Genomic DNA, 21,252 nt, shown 5'->3' on the forward strand with positions numbered 1-21,252 from the left:
GGTTTTGTCGTCCCCTAGCTATCACATTCCGATTTGCCACGCTAACGCCGGGAGGCGGACTTGCGTCGGGGTCACGCTCTCTCATTGGCTGCTGGCGCGGCGGCGGTTTGGAGTGAGGCTTGCACGTTGACTGAAAGCTGTGTGGAGTGGCGCGACACAAGGCTTGGCGTCTAGCCCAGTTTCTGGTGGGAAAACGGGGCCGGGTCAGGTCTGGGTCCCCGGGGTATGGATCGCGTGTGTAGTGCGTGGTGCGGGAAGTGTGTCAAAGAGAAAGGGTTGTCGCCACTCTGGGCCCAGCGCATCGTGGTCGCCTGGCTCAGTAGGGCCGAGTGGGATCAGGTGACGGTATATCTATTCTGTGACGACCATAAATTGCAGCGGTACGCGCTGAATCGCATCACGGTGTGGAGGAGCAGGTAAGGCAACAGGCTCCGCCCTCCTGCCTGGATGGCATCTCAACTCTTCCTTTGTGGAATTCCTATGAGGTCTTATTCTCCAGTTTTCCCTAGAATTATCCCTTGATGCCCCTATGAGTGGTTTGGGCGTTGCCTCTCTCTCAACTGCCTGGGGGGAAGTCGGAGCCAAGCTCTCTTACTAATCCCATTTGCAGAAAGGGGGTGTGTCTCAGCAACCCTCTTGTCAAATCTGAGTTTAGACCCTTATCCCCATCTTGGGGAAGGTGCCAGAAGGACCACTGTGGCTGAGCCAGGGCTTGAGGAGTAGGTTAGTACCCCAGGGTGGATTTCTGATTTGAATTAGGGAGGTTCCAGGTGACTTGCCTGCAAAACCGTGTTTGAATGGGGCACTGCAGTACAGTTGGTAAGATTGACTTGGCAGCATACAAGGGATAAGGGTCTTCTCTAACAAAATGAGTTGAGGATTTCAGGGTGAAAGAAAGGGGCATGTCCACACTGCGTTGTTGGTCGATTGTGTTAAATGTCCTGTGTGTAACCTAGCCAGCCACTCTTGCCCTTTGGATTCCAAGAATGTCACCCTTCTTCTTCTTACCTTCTTGATTTGTGGCTGTTCCTGTACTCTTGAGCCAGTATATCTTTGGAATAACCAACAGCAACCCAGGTTCTGAGGTGGAGGGCGGACTAGTGTAAGGGACCTTTATGATGGTGCTGGACTGTGGCCCTTTAGGTTAGGCAACGAACTCCCCCTGGCAGTGGCTTCTACTGCTGACCTGGTACGCTGTAAGCTCATGGATGCAACTGGTGGCTTGGGCACTGATGAACTCAGACTGCTCTATGGCATGGCGTTGGTCAGGTAAGACCTACATGGGTAGGGTGGTGGGTGGTTTGGGGGATAGGGAAGGGGAGGGGGTAGCATGTGATAATTGAATCTTGGCTTCAGGTGTTACCTGAAGCAAAAATCCCTGTATTTCCTGCTTATGGGTTACCCTGCGATTGCTTGACTTGACAGCTTTTGTTACTGCCTGTCAACACGCATTCCTCTTTTTCTTTTCCTGAGAGCCTTTTGTCTTCTATTTTTCTCCCCTTCTCTTTCTTGGAATGTGTGGTGGGGGTGGTTCAGACCAAGTGATCTCTGTGGGACTCTTCCAGCTTTGACAGTTTGATTTTTTTTCTTCCCGTTTAACTCTTTCACGCAGAGGAACTTTCCTGAATGGTTCAATGTCTCTGGCCTTGATTTAATGTGGATTTTCCAACTTTACCCCATTCCACCCTTTCCTCTTTTCTCCATGGCCATTGAAAGGTTGTTGAGTTATGGAAGTGGAGACATGGGCTGGGAATTCCTGACTTAAAGGGACTCAGAGTGGTTCTAGTTCTCTCATGTACATTGGGAAAAAAGCCGCTACTGAGTTTGCTCATCTCATCCTATACCCTTTGTCTGTCATGAGGTCCTTCCTAGCTGTTCTTACCTTCTCCATTGTTTAGCTGTGCTCCCCATATCATTCAACATAGTACTTTGTTTTAGCATTTATAACATAGTATGTTCTAGCATAAGATGCTATATTGTGTTATAACTATCCTAGACTGAACTCTTCAAGGTCAGAGCAGTGTCTTATTCATCTGTATGGATGGCTTCAGTACAGGGCAGACTCTCACTAAATGTTGGACTGGATGGAACCATTCGTGCTCTGGCTGACACTAACCATAAGAACAAGAGAGAAAAGTCAGTGGAGAGGTTATGGAAATGTAAGGTGTCAGTAACTCAGCAAGGTGTTTTGAAGCCTCACTGATTTGAATAAAAGAGATACTTGGGCTGTGCCAATTATTTTTACCCCAACCCTAGGTTTGTGAATCTTATCTCGGAGAGGAAGACAAAGTCTGTCAGGCTTCCCCTCAAGTTCCTGGCTCAGGAGGTGCGTATGATAAAGTGGTCTTGCTCAATTCTCTCTCCCCAGGAGAGCTCACTAAATGGGGCATGTGATGACGTGGACACATAGTCACACTAGCTCATCCCACCACTCCAGCCAAGCCCAGCAAGAACCCTAGAGCCTCAGCCTCCAGCTTGAAAGAAGCAGATTTGCTCCCTAGCTCATGGCTGCTATCTTCAGTGGGCTTGGCCTGCCCAGTTTGCTGGGAGTGGCTCAGTGAAGCTGAGGTGCTCGAATGAAATGCATTACTGGGTGGGGACAGGAAAGAGGTGGCAGTTACAGTGCCTGCCCTCTGGGAGCTGATAGTCTGAGGGAGGAGACAAGCTCAGCCAAGCAGCATGAAAATGCCAGGTATTCCTGCCTTGAGTGAGCATGTGAGGTGTGTAGAGTCTAGGAGGGCAGGCTGGTTCTCAGCAGTCAAGAGACACTTCCTGGGAGGGGTTTGGGAGGGAAGGAGGAAGGGAGGAAGGGAGGAGGGGTAAGGATACCCAGGGAAAGGGACTAGTACAGACAAGGCTGAAGGAGGCTGGAGACAGTGATTATTAATGCTCTTTCATAGAAATCTCTTTGTTGGAGGAGTGTGGTTGGTTGAGGAGAGACAAGTATCTTTTCTGATTTTCAAGATTACCTTTTCAGAGCAGTAAACAGAATCAAGAAACCTGGTTTCTTATCTTGACTCAGCCACTAAGACCAGAACCCCCTCTCAGGACCTCAGTTCCTCTTTTTGCAAAATGAGGAGAGGCTAGGCTAATTCATCTCTGTGGTCCCCTCCAGCTTTAATAATATTTTCTAATTTCTGCACTCCCACCCTCCCCTACAATCAGGTAAACATTCCAGATTGGATTGTTGAACTTCGCCATGAGTTGACCCACAAGAAAATGCCCCATATAAATGACTGCCGCAGAGGTGAGTGTATCTATCACAGTTAAGCCCAGAGGCCTGAGTTGAGTGGCACTGTGGGTAGAAGGAGAGGGAGGAGGGTCTCCACCTCAGGTCACAGCCAAGACTAGGGTGAGGCAAGTGAGGCACTCGCCTTGGGCACAAACTTTAAAGGAAAATAAAAAGCTTAGTAATCAAGATAGATAACATTTTAATGTGGAAAAACTGATGATGAACAAAATATCAAAATTTTAAACGAAGACAGGTTTAGCGTTACTGAATTCTTTTGCTTTAGGCTCCGATATGGGTTGGCAGGGCACTGTTCTGATCCTGTTTGATATCTCAATTATTGAGTTTTATGGCGTTCTCTTAAATTTTGTGTCTGAAGAAGTGATGAGTAGGAGGTGGGTTGAGAGGCATGAGCCAGCAAGTGTCAAGAACCCAGGGGTTCTCTGGATACCCTATTCCAACTAAGAACCCCTGATTCAGCCTAGCCTGTTTGTGTTGGAGAAACTAAGATCTAGAAAAGGGAAAAGACTTGGCCAAGGCCATGTAACTAACGAGTGGGGCTATCCCTTCTCTCTTACTTGCCAGCCCTGTGCCATTTTTGGCATCCTGTCTCCAAATCTGTTATTTTTTTTTCTAGGAAAGGTACTACTGAGCAGGAGAAAGCAAAGAACAGGGATAACCTAGAGCAGGAGGGGCTTCTATATCTGCTTCTGGATATTTGAAATTTGTTCCTTCTTGGAGCCAAGCCTCTTCTCTGGGGCCTTCCCACAGTTCTTGCAAAATGATTTGCTAGATGCTTCTTGCCAGTGGCTGCTTTATGACACTGCCTTCTTTCCTCCTCTCCTTTAGGCTGCTATTTTGTCCTGGGTTGGCTCCAGAAAACCTATTGGTGCCGCCAGCTGGAGAACAGCCTGAGAGAGACCTGGGAGTTGGAGGAGGACAAGGAAGAGACAGATGAAGATGACCAAGAGGAAGAAAAGAATACTGTTGTTGATGACATCACAAAAAAGAGACCAGAGCCTAAGGATGAGGGGAAAGATGCAGAACTGGATGCCAGGGCTGATGGAGACAGTAAAGACAACAAAGAGGTTGATGCACGTTTGGAAAAGGCTCGGAGACATAAAGAGCTATATGGTAGGTGTCCTTGAGTGAATAAAGAGAGGCCCATGAACCTGGAAGACTCAGGCTTAGGATTGACACTGATTATTTTCCTGGCTCAGCATTTCCTCTGGGGTTATGGTGAGTCTTAGTTCAAAAGAATTACTGTCACAAACTATCTTCCTTAAGCCCTGTGAAGTGGGAGAGGTGAGGATTCTCATTACTCAAGAAATGAGGTGAGAAAGACTCAGAATCCCATCAGAAGAAGGGGCTGAGGTGGCTGCCCTATCTGTTTTCCTCTTCTCTTTTCAGAAAGAGCCCGAGAACTGCTGGTATCATATGAAGAAGAGCAGTTTAAGGTAAGAAAGTGCCCTTGACTTGGTATGTTCTCACCTGCCCTAGCCATTTCTTCCTTCTTGCCAGCTTCCTGAGAGAAGTCCTGAGAAAAAAATTGAAAGAAAAGTGGCAAAGCTTGAGGGAACTTCTCAGAAAGAGAAAGGGGGGAACTAGGAAGGAGACAAGAGGAGCAGAGTCCAGTTGGCTGATTCTCCACACCGATGGAAGGGAGCAGATGATGGAAGTTTGTGGATAATCTGTTCCACTGGGTGGTAGGGAATAACGGCATAGTTGGTTGCATAGCCCTGCGGTACTGCAGCTGATCAGCAGATGGTGCCTAGGAACTTTCCTAGATCAGGGGAACTTTGAGGGGCTGCTGTTATTAGCAGGAAAGGGAGGTAGCTTAGAAACCATTTAGCTCGACCCTTCCTTTTCACAGATGAAGAAATTGAAGCCATGGATGAGTGAAGGGACTGGCCCGAGGTCACATGTGCAGTTAGTGATAGAACCAGGATTAGAACTTGGGTCTCCTGATTCTCTTTCTTCCAACTCCAACCAAATGCCCCCACTGATTGCTCAGTATTGGAGTATCTGGTGATTGGGAGCCATAGGGAATTTGGGGGTAGGGGGAGGAGGAGGAAGAGGAGAAAGTCTGGCATTTAAGGATCAGGATATTTTTAGTTGCAGGGCTAATAGGGGAGTCATGGGCCCACCTCTTCATGCCCTGCCCTGTCCCCTGAAGGGAGGTGCTGAGAGGTCCTATGGGAAGGGATCCTGGAGGGGTTGGGGTGGGTCGACTGGCTAAGTCAGCCTTCTCATGGGACCCTCTTTGCTGGCAGGTGCTGGAGAAATTTAGGCATTTACCTCCGGCCATTAAGGCGTGGAATAACCTGTCCCCACCTGTAGAATGCATCCTGGCAGAGCTCAAGGGCATTACATGGGAGAACAGGTGTGTAACTAGGTAATCAGAGGCTGCCTACTCTCTAGGGTAGAGTGTAGCAGCCTCACTGAAATCAGTTTCCATGTCCCAGCTTGCCAACTTCTGCTGTAGGAAATTGCAGGGATGATCCTGATTCCCTATAGGGTGACCCTGCATTCTGCATGACCCTTTTACCCTGGTCCTGCCAGCTACCAGGTGGGGCTTGCCAACTCTGAATCACTAAAATGACTGGAGGCAGGATTGTCTCCTGCCATCCATCCCCTAGCTAGCTTTGTTCCTCTCTATCTAGTGGCATGTGGAGCTATTGGCAACTAGGAAAAACCTTTAATCCTTACAGCCTTGCTGCCCAGCCCTCATATAAGTTTGAGGTAAAAGATAATGGCAGGCACTGCTGGTCTTTTCTTTTGAAATGCTATTGGAGAATATCAGCATTCCCTGGATATTCATGGTTGGGGCCTTCCCAGGGCCTGGCTCTTCAAAAGACTAAGTGCCTTCTTCCTCAATATGGCTGTGAGCCTTCTTTTACTCCCTCCCAAATAGTGCTTAGTTCAATCCAAAGCAGCCAAATAATGTCTATCCATTCCTTTCTTCCTTAGCTCTTGCAGACTTGCTACCTAAATTTGGCTAGGAAGGGCTTTGGGTAACCTTCCATTGAGAATCTATAGAGGCAGTGCTAGATATTTCCAGCTAGAGAGAGGTTGGAAGGAATCTGGGATGGAGCAGAGTGTATAAAGATGGTGTACAGGTGGCAGAGTCGGCCTGGGTAGGAGCCTGCAGTGTGGGTTGGGGTTGTCCCTGGAATCTTCTTCACTCCCAGGATACTTCTAGGTCCAAAGGTATTCTATCAATGTATGCCCAGCCTGGGCTTCGTTACTGCACCCATCAGAAAAGGAGTGTCCCCCTCAGTAGTTGGGAATACTATCCTTGTGCCCCTGTATAGTATCTGCTTGGATGTGCTGAGCTGGCAGCTGACTGGCTGCTTTAAGTGCTCTTCTTGGGTACTGACGTGATGAAATGGGAGATGGGTGGGAGGATAGACAACTCTTTCCTCCTTGAGCCTGGTGGAGGGAGGGATCTGAGCATGATGATTCTCCAGACATTGAGACACCTTGGGAGCTTTTGTTCCCCCTCTAGGCCTATTCAGCTGGGAGAGCACCTCTTGGAGAACTAGGCTGTTGCTGGTTTCAGTTTTAGCTAGATGGGGATGAGGAATTACTCCTATAGCTTACACTTTCAGCCTCTATTACTTGCTTCTGGGTTCCTGGAGTCCTTAGGAATAAGGATCACATTTGATTTAGCAATTGAGTCCCCAAAGTTTCTGCTTCTCAGATCTGAAAAAGAGCAACTGGTGAGAATGGGAGGGATAGAAGACTGGAGGACTGTCAAGAGAAAGTCTGAGCAGGAACTAAAGTCTAAAAGCCCTTGATCCTGTGTCCCCAAGCGTTTAACTCCATTGTGGGCTTGAGATTTTTCTCTATCTGTGCTTTCAAGCTCGTTTAGTTGCTGCCGCTTTCATTAAGGGCCTTAGGTGTGCTTGGTAAATGCTTATTCAAAACCCACTGATCCATGTCTCTGGCCTAGCCCATGCCCTAGGAGGCTGAGGCCTGAAAACTTACCTTTCTTTTTCCCCATGCTGCTTTGACCACTTGAGCCAGAGGCATTAGCTGCCTTAGGAGTGGGTTGGGGAGTAGGAGAGGATCTTCTGCCTGCTTCAGTTTGCTTGATTGAGTGTCCTCTTGCTCCAGGGAAGCTGTGCTGGATGCTTTTCTGGATGATGGCTTTCTCATCCCCACATTTGAGCAGTTGGCCGCTTTGCAGATAGAGTATGAAGGTAGGGTCCTGGGGGCTCACTGGAGCCTAGGGTATTGTGTTTTTTGGGCCAGAGTGCCAGGGGTGGGCTGGGGGGCAAGGGCTGTTTCCTGCCATTCCATAGCCTCTGGAAGCCCCTCTGGGCTGAGCAGGACAGGGAACCTCGGTGATAAGCCCTTGCTGGGCTTTCCTTAGGTGGTCTGGAATTGGGTGGGGTGGGCCGGGTGGGATGGGGAGTCTTAATGCCATTATTGTGCTGTGTTAATTGTGATTTAGCTACTTGCTAGAGAGCTAGAACAGCAGAACTGGAAGGGCCTTGTGAGGTCATCTAGTCCAACATCCTCATGTTACAGATGGACAGACTGAGGTCCAGAAAGGGGAAAGTACTGACCCAGAGTCACACAGTGAGTTATTGACAAAGCTAAAGCTAGAACCAGAACTCTTTTTCTTTTATACTCTGTTTTGAGTCAGTTGTTCATTGCCAGACACTAACTAGTTTTTCTCCTCGCTGTTCTACTCTCTTCTTTCCTCCTCTTCTGTGGTGGCAACTCTGTTTTTGTTGTTGGTGGGGACTCCTCTCTTTTTCCCTCTCCCTTCCTTTTGTTTTCCCCTTCTCTCCCTCCCTCCTTTCCTCTCCGTCCCTTTCCCTGTCTCCCCTTGGCCACCCCTCCCCTTTCTCTTTCAATGGGTGTCCCTCACAACCAGAAAACATGGACTTCAATGATGTCCTGGTGCCAAAGCCATTCTCTCAATTCTGGCAGCCCTTGCTCAGGGGCCTGCACTCCCAGACCTTCACGCAGTCCCTGCTAGAGAGGATGCTCTCCGAGCTGCCAGCCTTGGGGAACAGCGGGATCCGGCCCACCTACATCCTCAGATGGACCGTTGAACTGATCGTGGCTAACGCCAAGACTGGTGAGGGAGACTAGCCCTAGTCCCAGGGCTTAATGCAGCCCAGACAAGAGCATCTGCCACTACCCTCAGCTCGGCTGAATAGCACCAGGCGGACACATCCTTTGTTAAAGGTTTAGGTTTGCCTAAGAGGGCCCTGTGGCAGCAGTGGACAAATCTCTCTCCAACTTTTTCATCTCAGAGGCAACTAAACTGTGCTGGGGGCAAAGGGCCCTGAATGCTTTGAACAATTGGGAGGTATAGAGTGGGGAGCCTGAGGGTATGGGAGGGACAGAGCCAAGCTTTTCAAACAGAAAGGTTGGATGGTAGGCTTACTGGTTCCTTCTCCTCAGGCACTCTCTTCTCTCTCAGGAAGGAATGCCCGCCGATTTTCTGCACACCAGTGGGAAGCGAGAAAGAGCTGGAGGCTATTCAACTGCTCTGCCTCCCTTGACTGGCCCCAGGTGGTTGAGTCCTGCTTGGGCTCACCTTGCTGGGCCAGCCCCCAACTCCTTCAGCTGTAAGTCTCTTGAATTCCATCTGGTAAGAGGGTGAGGCCCTGCAGGCCTCAGGGCCACACAACCCTAGAATGGCAGAGTTAGATGGGCCCTTGGAAGGACACCTTAGTCCTGTCTCCTTCCTGCTAACTGATGGGAGAACTGAGTCCCAGAGAGGGGAGGGGTAGGGTCTTCTTGCCTAAGATCACACAGCTTAAGACCTAGCTGAACTGAGTCCAATGTGAGAATGGATGACACAACTCCCTTAGAGTGCTTAGCACAGTGGCCTGTACAGAGTAAGTGCACAATAAATGGTAGCTGCTGTTTATTATTGAACCCAGTCTTCTGACTCTAAGCCCAGTGCTGTTTCTTCTGTTATCTTCCCAAAGTATACCTCTCATAGGTGCTCAGCAACCTTCAGTGGCTCTCTATTGCCTTCCTGATGATGTCTAGGCTTCTTAGCCTGACATTCAAAGATCTTTCTGATTCCGCCCCAATCCATCATGGTAACTGTACCTCCTGTGATTCCCCTTTACCCAACCCCGCCCTGGGCACTGTGGTTCAAACTGAATATTGCACTGGTTCCTGTAAATACCTATGGTTGTCTCCCTTTCCTTTCTCTGTCATTTCCTGACCCCTAGTCCCTTCTCTCATACTCATGAAAGGCTTTAACACCCTATTCTCTTTCTGCTTCCTGGAGCAATATCTGTTTCATTTGAGTGACCCATCTGACACTGCAGTTCCTCAACTCCAGTGACCTTCATTTTCCACAACACTCAGCAACTCATTTCTACACTCAGAGCTGTTCCATCTCTGAAAGCTGACATCCCAGCATCTCATTCGATAACCACCGCCTCTTGTCCTTTCAGCCCCCACCCTCACATCCCATAGCATTTGCTCTTTGCCTGCATCTAGACCTCCATCCCTCCATTTCCTACCTCCCTCAACCTTGCTTCCCCTCAATCCTGTCTGTGGTTGATCACTTCAGCCACTCATCAGCACCCTTGGCTCTGCCCATCCTTTGTCGTATCTGACTTGCAAACCCCCAAGCTGGGATTGATCCCCACTCTGCTTCCCCCACTCCTCAGCCCAGGGAGCTGAGCTCTGCTGGAGAAAACCACATAGCCCTGCGGATTGCTGCCACTGCAGAGGTATGATTTTTAATCTTGGGCCAGGCCTCAGTTCTGCTTATCTGAACTTTTACTTGTTTTCTGCCCACTTTCCCATTTCCTGACTGTTCTAAACCCTTACCACTCACCTCAAGCCCCTCCCCCTTTCCCATTTCACCCTAGCTTCCTCGAGCACATGGAGGCATCCAGCAGGGCCCCCTCGACCCAAGGTCCAGTCCTCGTGAACTGATCTGCGGCTACATTCAACCTTCTCGCCAGTCTCAGGATGAGGTGGTCTTGCCCCACCTCAGAGCCTGCTCCTCCACCTGTGCTCTGGAGCCACCTCTGCCAGCATCGCTGGGGCCTCATCCCAGCCTCTCCCTTGCTCTACTGGCTCTTGCTCTTCAACCTATGAACGTGCCTGAGTTTTTCTCATCTTAAAACAAAACAACAATAACAACAACACAAGTAAAATCTTTGACCCTGCCATCCCTCTGTTGAGTTATCACCAGCTTGTCACTCCTTCCTCTCCCATCAAAACATTTCAAAAGAGTAATCTACACTCAACAATCTCGATTTCCTCACTACCCTCTTATACCCCAACTTGCCACAATTTGGTGTTCACCCCCAGAGCTGCTTTGACCTAATTACCAAATCCAGTGAGCCCTTGTCCGTTGCTGTGTCTGCTGCATTGATGCTGTTTACCACTCCTCCCCTGAAATGCCTGTGCTTTTTTTTTCACTAGCTCCCATAAATTGCCGAGGCCCAAATCTCTTTATCTAGCCCAGACTTTTCCCTCAAGATCAACCTCCTATATTTAACAGTATGTCAGACATCTCCCCTTGGGTGACCCACAGGCACCTTACTATGACCAAAACAGAATTGGTCATCTCACTCCCCACCTCAACCCCAAAGTGGTCTTCCTCCTCTACTCCCTATCTCACTTGATGCGGGCACCATCTACCTTGTCCTGTTGACTCTCTCAAGTACTTCCCAAATCTGAGATTTTGTGTTGCCATGTCTACTTCCCTAGTGTCTCCTTCCCTCTGTCAGACTAAGCTTTTCAAGGACAAGGGCTCTGCATTAGCCATCTGTGCCCCAGCATACTATACAAGTCCAGGCCCCAAACAGGCCTCAGTAAACATTGTTGAACTAAACTATACTCTGCTGCCTCATTGCCAGCAGTGCTATCTTTGGTGGGAGAGCCGACTCCATGCCTGGGGAATGAATGAAATGGGAGTCTGGATGCCAAGACTCTCTTAGTTCCCTGATTCCCTCATACAGTCAGAGAATCTTTCATGAGCCCTGATGCTATTTGGGGCACAGTAGTAGCTTATAAGAGAAAACCATAGCCTCATAGACAAAGTCAGCCAGGGCAAGACCTGGAGATGGGACAGAACCAAACAGCCATATATCCAGATGTGTGTGCTCTAGACTAAAGTGATATGGATGGGTGGGAAATGGGGAGGAGAGCTAAAAAGGCCTGGAGGGGTCAGGAAAGCATCACAGATGAATTATTTAAGCAATTTGAGTACAAAAAAAGAATAAAGTTTCAAAGCCAGAACACGGCATGTGTATGTAATGGGGGGAGGGAGTGAAAAGAGCAGCATGAAGAGGTTTGGTTAGGTGGCCTTCAAGGTACTTTCCAATCCTAAGTGCCTGCAGAGTGGAAGCTGCTGGTCTTGGAGAAGTCTGGACCACAGAGATCTTCTCCCAACCCAAGCATACCAGAGGGATGCGACACATGCCAGCAGTAACAGCGGCTCACTTGGGTACGGTTCCTTGTGCACAGATCCTGCTTTTCCCAGATAATCAGTGAATCTAGTCCTAATTACCCCATTACAAAGAATGGGAAACAAGATTTCCCCAGGTATTATGCTACAAGTCAGTAGCGAGTCTGCAAGTCAGAGCTAGGGCCAAAATCCAGATATCCTGCCCTTACTCCTGTACTCTTCCTACAGTGTTCCATTAGATCACAGTATTGCAAAAAGCATTATTATTAGGCACATATAAAACTTGGCTTTTGTTTTCCCCAGAGGAAAAATAGAAGATACTACTGGCAATTAAGTGTCAGGCATGGTGCTGTATTTTTAATATAAATTATTTCATTTGACACAGCAATCTTTGGAGGTGGAAGTATAATACCCTTTTTAACAGATAAGAAAGATATTGAGGCTCTGAGGAGTGAAGTGACTTATTCAAAAGTCATATTGTTTGTTGATTATGGGGCAGGGATTTTGGTCTAGCTCTCATGGGTCCAAAGTCAATTTTCTTTCCACCAACCTGACTGTTCCCAGCAAACCCGAGGAAGGAGATGCATTTCAAGATTTGTATCACCCCTGCACCTCAGTGGTCAGACTAGACAGTTCAGGATAGCAAGTGGGTAGTAAAAAACAGTGGTGATATGGCATCTTTCCAATGTCAAGTGCCTGGGAATATTTATTACTAATCATACTAATGGACCACAGTGAGAGGGAAAAGTTTCTGGCTTTTCTTCTAAGGCTGGAAGCTTTTTAGGAGCTTGTCTGAGCCAGCCAATATCAATTCAATTTGACCCAGTATCCTCTTGGAATATGAAATTAGCCCTGCAGAGAGGGTTTCCCAGTGGAGTCACTAGCTCTCAGTCCTGCCCCCAGCAACCAGCAGCCAGTGACCAGGAGCAAGTCTTCCTGTGGCCAAGAAAACAGCCCCATGAGAATATATGGTCCTTCCATGAATGGCCCACAGATCAAACTCGATACACCTGGAAGACACTATCCATCTCTCCACCCCACCCACACTTCTATCAGTGACCAGGGGCCGGCTAGGTGCCCAGTTCTGTGTGAGGCTCTGCAAGGGGTGCTCACACTCTTATTCCCCAGAAACTCTCCTTCCCAGCGGCTCTGTATCTGTTGGTGGGTTTGCTGTTAGCACTGTCCTTTGTGTGCACCATGTCATCATCTTTAACTCTCCTCCGCCTGACTCCTGCCATCCAGTTTTCAAGCCCTGCTCTCTGTCTGTCTGTCTGTCTATCTGTCCTTCACAGCTTCTCTCCCTCCCATCTCCACTGCCAGTGCCCTAGGTCGGCCCTCACCAGCTCTCCCTGGTCTCCCTGCCTCCAGGCTGCCACATCCAGGCCATCCTCCATGTGGCCATTCTCCACACGGACACCATGGTGATCTTCAGAAATGCAGCCTTCACCTGTGCCCAGTCATCAGGTGATCCCCTCTGCCCAACACACACACTTAACCTTTGCAGCCTGCTCTTCCTCCCACAGTCCCTCAGCACAGCCCTTCCCCTTGAGCCAGGCTCTGTCACCACATGTACACAGCACAGTGTGCTCGCTCTTGTCTGCACAAAGCCCTCCCTTGATCTCTCCTGCTGTCCTTGTGCTCCTGCCTCTCCAAGCTCCCCAAGTGCCCGAGCTCCGCAGTGCTCATCTGGCTTCCCTCCTACATCCTGCTTTGTCTTGTCAACTGCTGCTTTTTTTTTTCTTTTTCTCCATTCCAGGCTGGGCTGTAGTTGTTCCCAGAAAGGGATCACACTTGTTCCATGCAGAAGGAGCCCAGCACATTTCCAGGCATATCTTTGGAGCTCAGGACAGATTGCTCAGCTAGGCCAGACGAAGAGAGGACCTGCCATTCTCATGTCCAGCCCTGAAGGCCTTTTGACTAGTTTGTGTATTTACATAGCATTTTAGTACAGATTAATAATAGCTATCATTTATTGCATGCCCACTATGTGCCAAGCACTGTGCCAGGCATTCTATAAGTCAGGTGCCATTATTGTCCTCATTTTACTGAGAATAGAAGTAAGCCATAGAGGTGAATCACAGAGCTTGTTCAGGGTCCATGGTCTTGTTTCTGTGTTCTGTCTGCTCTACTGCTCTGCCTTTCACAGGCAGGTCTGGAAGCTCAGAGATAAAAATTCAAACCGTGGAGCATTGGGTATGAAGTGACTTGAGATTTTGAGTCTTTTTTACCTCATCCCTCCCTTTGCTCAGCATCTTCAAAGCCATGGAGCAGGTCCTGCCAAACGAGGAGCAGGAGAAACTACTGCGCATCTGTTCCATTTATACCCAGAGTGGAAAAAACAGTCTGGTGCAGGAGGGCTCAGAGGCCTCCCCCATTGGGAAGTCTGCGTATACACTGGACAGCCTGTATTGGAGCTTCAAACCAGCCGACTCCAGCTCAGTGCCTGAAGGAGAAGCCCAGCAGCAGGAGGAGAAGGGCAGCCTTAATGATGTCAAGAAAGATGAGAAAGAGGAGAAAGAGGTCATGGAAGACCAGGTGGAAGAGGGGGAAGAGGAGGAGGAAGAGGAAAATAATGACTGGAAGAAGTGGGAGGAGGAAAAGGGTGAAGATGATGATGATGAAGATGAAGATGATGAAGATGAGGAGGAGGAAGAGGAGGAGGAAGACAGAATGCAGGTGGAACCTTTCTCTACAGTAGAGGAGTCCCCTGCTGCTGAGAATGTCAGTCTCCTGGCCCAGAAAAGAGGAGCTTTGCAGGGCTCTGCATGGCAAGTTAGTTCAGGTAAAAAGCCTGATATCCAATTTCTCTCCATACCAATCTGTTCTCTCTGACTGGCTCTTGAGGCTTCCCTTCACTCTAGAGAAGTGTTGGAAAGTAGCAGGAGGTAGTCCGCGTGAGCCTTGGAGGCAGCCTGGTATATGGATAATGACAAGCTTCCCTTCCCCCTTAGGACAGAGCATGTAAGTGCCAGGGACCTAAGCACTGTCATGCCGCCAGGTGCTTCATGCAAAGAGTACATTCAGAGGGTATGGTGTGGGTGTGAGGTCTGTGCAGCAAAACAGGAGAAAGAGCTAAGGGGTGGACATATGTCTGATTCTGCGTGTTTTTCATGTGAAGTGATGCAGGGAAAGCAAAACAGAAGAGTACTTTCTGTGTATATATGAATGTGTATGTACACATGGAGGCTGGGTGGTGATGAGACAGGATTTTGCTGTGTGTATGAAAAAGAAGGAACCCAGGGGCATTAAGTCAGAGGAAGTGGAAGTAAGATCAGAAGAGTGAAAATAAGGACTGACATGGATTTCAGATGTGCATACAAGTTAGTGAGACAAAGCTGGGATGGCTCAGGGAGAGGGGTGATAACAAAGTGGGGGAACATGAATGTGTTCCTCCTGAGGGTAGTCTTTTGAGTACCCTCATTTAGGTTAGAGAACAAGAACCTTAGGGCAGGGCAACCCCAAAGGATGAACAGTCTGGCCTGTGTGTGTGGGCATATCGTATGCGTACACACTTACATATGGGGCACAGCCTATGCGATGGAGCCTGAGGGAGGGAAAACAGCTGGGACTGGGTGTGGTATAGGGCGGGTATGGTGGGGAACAATAGGGAGAAGGAGGAGGCAGTGAAGGAACTTAGGGGGGAAAGTATAGCCTTTTTCCTTCTGTGGATGTGTATGGAAGGGTTGGGACATAAGACTGAGTGCTAGGGGTAAGGAAAGTGTGTGTGCGTGTGTGTGTGTGTGTGTGTGTGTGTGAGAGAGAGAGAGAGAGAGAGAGAGAGAGAGAGAGAGAGAGAGAGAGAGAGAGAATGAATGAGAGAATGAGAGAATGAGAGAATGGGAATGGGAATGGGTATGTGCCTATACATACTGGGCAAACCAAAGCACAGTAACAGAAATCTCTTAGGGCAAGGACATTTGTATTTGTGGGTCTTTGTAAATATTGAAAGTTAGGGGCATTGACACAGGCAGAATGTGTGTGGAGGGGAGAAAGTAGGGGCTGTGAAAAGAAGTCATTGTGAAGTCCCTGTACATGCATCTGTGCATACACACACCCATAGTCATGTATGTTTTTGAAAGAGGAGGCAGGGTTGCCGAGACCCGTGGGGACCAGGAAGTATGTGTATGAGAGACAGAAGTGGGAGTAATGAGGTGGGGGTATATGGAAAGATGTGAAAACAGGCAGTGAGACAGCCATCCAGAGATGGCCTGTGTGTATCCATGCCATTACTGAAGGAACATGTACAAGGGTGTCAGGCTAGAAAGATGGGCAGTGATGTAGACAGGGTGGTGGATGTTGGTGATGGGGAGGGAGGACAATCAGGTCAGTGACATGGGGGAAGTGGTCCTGTGTATTCACATATCTTTATATGTACAGGGCAATGCAGGACATCAAGACAGGCACAACTTCCTTCCTGTAAAAGAGCCAAGGGCGGGGAAATAGGGAGGCAGAGGAATAGGCCTTCCTGAGGGGCTTCTATGGATAACATGAAAAGCTAGTCCAGGGTCGATATTTCCTAGAATGCATTATGACAGGGAGAAGTCTTTGGATATCAGGAAAAAACAGGCCAGAAATTGTCTCCTTGGAGAAGCTAATCAGTGAAAGCTTCAAATGAAAACATTGGATATACTGGTGTAAGAATGGGGACAGAGATTTAGTATAATACTGTGTGGAGGGTGTTTAAGTGATAGAACAGAGTGGGTGGAGACTGCCTAACATAGTCCATTCTCAAGTGGAGTATCTGGGGAATGGGGAGGGTAAGGAAGGAGTGGTTTGTGAATGTGGAAAGACTAGGACATCAAAACCTTTCCCTCTCCCTTAGCCTTTGCTTCCTCTGTGTGCACACATATGTGGGGATGCAGTGACATTAAGATTTCTGGGTTGCGTGCTTGTGAATGAGCAGTATGGGAGGCAGGGAGTGAAACTGGGAACATTCTTTTAACAGAGGGCTTGTTCTGTGTGCTTTTGTATACACTTAGGTGGTGGGGTGGGGGTATGCAGGGAGACAGCCCCTCCCTTAAGGAGAGATGTTCTTTCTGTGTGCAGCAGAAGGCAATAAGACCCTGAAGGGGGCAGGGGGAGCATAATATCTCTGAGAGTGAGTCTACCCTGAGGTAATATATGGGTATGTGTGTAAATCTGTCAAGACAAGGTGACTAAAAAATGGCATTGCATTCAAACATGTCAGGGAGTTTACGTATACATAAGTAGGAAATCTGGATCTTTCAGAGACTCTGAGGTATCTGTGGGTTTGGAGAGGAGGTGTGGTGGGAATTCTGAGGCATCCAGACTCTCCAGGACATATGTTTGTGTGGAAAAAGGGGTGAGGGTGAGGGTAAGAGGTTGAGGTAGTGATAAAGCCAGGTATGAAGCAGATATCATTGTCTGTGTCTGTGTAGGGACATGTTTGGGGACATGGGAGAAGAAGGGTAAAGAGGAATAAAAGTGTCTGGAGTTCTGTGCATAGTGTGTAGGTGAGTTGTGGTAGTGGTGTATGTAAATATATAGAGGGGAAGAAGGGCCATAAAGAGTACATGGGGAAATGGGGAAGGGGTGGGGAGTAATAAGGTAGAGGAGCTCAGGAGAGTGCTACAGAGAGAAGTGAAATTGGAGATACACAGAGCCCATGCCCTGTGGAGGTGGGCCTGAGAACAAGCTAATCAATGCACTCTTGTCTCCTCCCTTTGCTCCACAGAAGATGTACGGTGGGACACCTTTCCCTTGGGCCGAATGCCAGGTCAGACTGAGGACCCAGCAGAGCTTATGCTGGAGAATTATGAAACCATGTATCTCTTGGACCAGCCTGTGCTAGAGCAGCGGCTGGAACCCCCAACATGCAAGATGGGGTGAGTGCCCGTGGCGGCAAGGTTCCTCAGCCCTTTCTCTGACTCCTGCAGGATGGAGGGAGGGAGGGAGGGAACAAGGGAGGGGAGGAGGAAGGGAAGGAGGGAAGGAGTGAGGGAGGGAGGAAGGAAGAAGACACAAAGTGGGGTGCCTAAATAAGGGCCTAAATAAGTGAAGTATAAGCTCCAGTCAATGGCTGGGCCCTTGCCAGGACTCCTAGCCCCTAGTGGGGAGTGCCAGTTAGGCAGCCATGCAGAACTGGCTTGGTACCCCTCTCGGATTCCATCCACTTTGTGTCTGTGTGTGAGTGTATATGTATGTGTGCATGTGTATTTTGGGAGGAGAGAGTTCCATAACTTTCAACAGATTCTCTAAAGCAGCGGTCCCCAACCTTTTTGGCACCAGGGACCGGTGCTACTATGAGAATCTAATGCCTGATGATCTGAGGTGGAGCTGAGGCGGTGATGCTAGCGCTGGAGAGCGGCTGCAAATACAGATGAAGCTTCCCTCGGTCGCCGGCCACTCACCTCCTGCTGTGTGGCCTAGTTCCTAACAGGCGAAGGACTGGTACCGGTCCACAGCCCGGGGGTTGGGGACCCTTGCTCTAAAGGGCCTACCACTCCCAAAAGGTCAATAACGGATGCTCTAATACAACTTCCTCATGTTCCTGAGGAGAAAACTGAGTCCCAGAAAGGGGAAGAGATTTGTCCAAAGGTGCACAGAATAATCGGTAGGACTTCCCACACTGTCCAGGTATCTTTGTAGCAAGGCCTGCACAGAGCTTCAAGTTCTCCCTCAAAACTCACCTCTGGTCACAGGTGTGAGAGCCCTTGGGTTATCAGGGAGCCTCAGGAACCAAGCAGCCCTTACTGAAGAGGGTTCTGCTGGTAACACAAATGAGCCTGTCCAGGGGTCCTGTACATTCTGGAATGTGGAGCCATTGTAACTAGGAGAATCCTGTATGTAACCAGTGATGGACTTCTGTGGGACCCTGAAACTGATAGTGTATCCCTGTGTAACCTGCCCACTCCCTGGGAGATGAGCCCCTCTTCCTCTGGACATTTGGGAAGGGGGTTATAGACCCAGAGGCCCAGCAGCAGGCCAGGCCCAAGGCAGTGCTATGGACTCTATCCAAGGTCAGGGGGCAGCAGGCTTCTTGGAGAGAAGAGGAGGCAGCTGGGGAAGCCAGGTGGTGTGTAGTTGGGAGTGGGGCCCACACATGTGAGATACCGGCACCTTCTCTCCCCTTGGATAAAGGTTGGCTTGATGAACACCAGACTATCAAGAGTGAAGTGTGGGCAGATGTTGCTGTTAAATCTGGAAGGAAGCTGATTTTGCCCAGCTCCCACACCCCCTGTATTAGGGAGGCTTCCTCCCCTAGAGCACACATTCCCACCCCTGCTCCATGTCTCAGCTCAAGCCTGGACTAGGCTTTATGCCTTAAGCAAGTCCCTTTTCATCTCTGGTCCTCAGTTCCCTTATCTGTAAGATGGTGGTGGGCGGGGTGGGGGGGGAGGATGGGAGGGGACTAGATTTATAAGGGTTTTTTCAGCTGCAGTAGTGTAACCATGGATCTGCCTGCGAGGAGGGATGATGGCTTCGCTCTCAGCTGTCACTCCCATCTACCTGGAAGGACCTTTGACCTGCAGTAAGCAGGGAAAGCAGGAGTGTTCTGAGTAGGACCAGGGAAGGAGAGGGGGCAGTGTCTCCTGAGAGCAATCTTGAAATCCTGGGTTGGGAACTGGGTCTAGCCCTGCAGCCTAAGACTGGCCTTGGGCCTCTTAATCAGCTGTTGAGGGTGGGAGGGATCAAGCCCTGGGTCCTCTGGCCCCCAAGGTCTAGGGCCTTGGAAGAAGGCCTGTTAAGTCAGCCACTTTCAATATCCTCCTGTGGGTGGGATGGTACAGGTCTCCCTCTCCTACCTCAACCCAAATAGCTCTGCTTTAATTGGTTTATATACTGGGACTCTGCATAAAGTCCTACTTGAAAAGTTCTACTTCTTCCCGCTCTCCCTCAACTGAGGGGAGAGCAGAGTCACCAAAGGGGCCCATCTGAGGTAGTTTCTCAGATTTGCTCTAGTCTCTTTGTAAAGCCAGGAAGGAGGGTGGGCCCTTTCCATAGACACACATGCATCAAGCACCCTTAGTCTTTCCGGAGCCTAAAATTGCTTTCTTCCCTGACTGACCCCCACCCTCTCCACAGCACCCTGGGCCTGAGCTGTGGCCTCGGCAGTGTCAACTGCAGTGGCAACTGCAGCAACAGCAGCAGCAACTTGGAGGGCCTCCTCTGGAGCCAAGGCCAGCTGCATGGTCTCAAAACTGGCCTGCAGCTCTTCTGATACCCACCCTGGTGCCATCTGTGCTGGGGCAGCAGTCCTCGACCCCCACCCCCACAGTGCACCTGATGTTCCATGAAACAACCTGGGAGACGTCCTGAATCAGCCGCATCAGCTCAGCTTTCACTATGATAGAATTTTAATCATGCTTTGTTTTTTTGTTTTTTTCTTTTTGAAAAAAATAAACAGGCAACTATTGTTTTGGTGTTTCTGAGATGAAGTGGTATATGCTGGGGCAGACCAATGTACTTCTCCCTTTATTCTGGGGGCTCCAGAGAAGGTGGGATCATAACAAGGCTTTGAGTGGGAGCTGGGTCCTGAGGCCCCTTGGGCCCACTGCCCCTGATTATTTCTACTACCAGTTTTCACTTATACCTTCTTCCTGACTCAAAACATTTTTGCTCCACTCTGCTGTAGTGTGAGACCAGCTCACTCAGAAACATCAGACCCCAGAAGAGAGGCATTGCTGGCCACAGAGTCCAGCCAGCATCAGGGGAATCTGCTCAGAACCTCCCAGACAGTGGGAAGATCCGATCCAGGCCTTCCAGATGCTACCCAGCAGGCTTCTGACTCATTCACTTCCCCGCCTGCCCTCCCTGGGCATCAAACAGCAGTTAAAAGCCAAAGAGAAACCTTTCTTTGTTACTTACCCACTCCTTTGGCCTAGAAGAGATAGAGTGGACTTCCCCACAGTGAGCACTGGAGCCAGAGAAATGCCTCAGAGACTGACCCACAGCTCCTCTATGGTCACCCAATTGCCTCAGACTCTGAGTGACTACTTTGTGTCTGCCCTGAGCTTCTAAGAGATAGGGATGAATAAAACATGTTCTCACCCCTCAGATCCCTCTACCCCGTGAGAAAAGACAATGTCACCAATTATGATAACCTGATGCCTCTGCTAAGTGTCTCAGCAGAGCTCTAGTGTGCCACAGTTCTTTGTTTTTCTTGGGATGCTATTTACACTGTGGTGGTTGCTTGATGGCTACAGTATTCCTTGCCTCCACTTTGAGGAGAGTAGCTGAGTAAGACAGTGGGCATCTCTGGGGTCAAGTTTGTCAACAGGAATAGAACCGGGCAATATTTTAGCCAAGAAGCTGGCCCAAGAAGTGGCTAAGCCAAGGAATGATGGAGAGGGCTAATACTATGAAAATGCCAAGGAGGAATTTAGTGGAAATGTCATGCCAGAGCTTTTAACTTGAGTCAGGACCCTTGGGAGTCTTCAACACCTTTTAAAGGGTATCCTGAATATAATCTTTTCTAGAGCTGGTCCACAGATCAAATCCAATTATCAAAGGAATCCATGAGCCCACCAGCTCAACAGTTACGATTTCCTGTCCTGTGTGGACCCAAGCATTAGGCATGAGCAAAGCAGTCTCCTGCACTGATTAATATAAAGTCAGTTTCCTTTTCTGCCACAAGAGGACATGCTGTCTT

The 21,252-nt window shown here is 49.1% G+C and overlaps 1 protein-coding gene across 5 annotated transcripts; it reads left to right on the plus strand.

Annotated features, from left to right (window-relative positions):
- The first annotated feature begins 73 nt into the window (after positions 1–73).
- On the plus strand, positions 74–20,024 carry LAS1L (LAS1 like ribosome biogenesis factor). Of its 5 annotated transcripts, none has more exons than XM_016123410.2 (14): positions 74–185; positions 1,144–1,269; positions 2,257–2,326; positions 3,166–3,247; positions 4,079–4,363; positions 4,640–4,686; positions 5,503–5,612; positions 7,349–7,434; positions 7,766–7,816; positions 8,118–8,324; positions 8,673–8,820; positions 13,889–14,421; positions 17,335–17,485; positions 19,686–20,024. In XM_016123410.2, the coding sequence occupies exons 2-14, from the start codon at positions 1,205–1,207 to the stop codon at positions 19,819–19,821; spliced, it is 1,971 nt and encodes a 656-aa protein (XP_015978896.2). In that variant the 5' UTR covers positions 74–185; positions 1,144–1,204; the 3' UTR covers positions 19,822–20,024. The 5 variants fall into 5 exon arrangements, 4 of the variants coding, with proteins under 4 accessions (XP_015978896.2, XP_015978898.2, XP_015978895.2 ...); XR_004952759.1 differs by lacking the exon at positions 19,686–20,024 and adding an exon at positions 11,563–11,678 and having other exon boundaries at positions 89–416; positions 17,335–17,470; XM_016123412.2 differs by having other exon boundaries at positions 91–416.
- The last annotated feature ends 1,228 nt before the right edge of the window (positions 20,025–21,252 follow it).

The sequence above is a fragment of the Rousettus aegyptiacus genome, unplaced genomic scaffold (genome assembly GCF_014176215.1).
Source record: "Rousettus aegyptiacus isolate mRouAeg1 unplaced genomic scaffold, mRouAeg1.p scaffold_m13_p_9, whole genome shotgun sequence".
NCBI lineage: Eukaryota > Metazoa > Chordata > Mammalia > Chiroptera > Pteropodidae > Rousettus > Rousettus aegyptiacus.

What these genes read in the sequence shown, in the direction of transcription:
- LAS1L (XM_016123412.2), top strand. Translation starts at nt 226, where the DNA reads ATGGATCGCGTGTGTAGTGCGTGGTGCGGGAAGTGTGTCAAAGAGAAA. An exon ending in ATCACGGTGTGGAGGAGCAG is followed by an intron (nt 417 to 1,143) that starts GTAAGGCAACAG and finishes GTGGCCCTTTAG; the next exon opens with GTTAGGCAACGAACTCCCCC. An exon ending in AGCCCCCAACTCCTTCAGCT is followed by an intron (nt 8,821 to 13,888) that starts GTAAGTCTCTTG and finishes CCCTTTGCTCAG; the next exon opens with CATCTTCAAAGCCATGGAGC.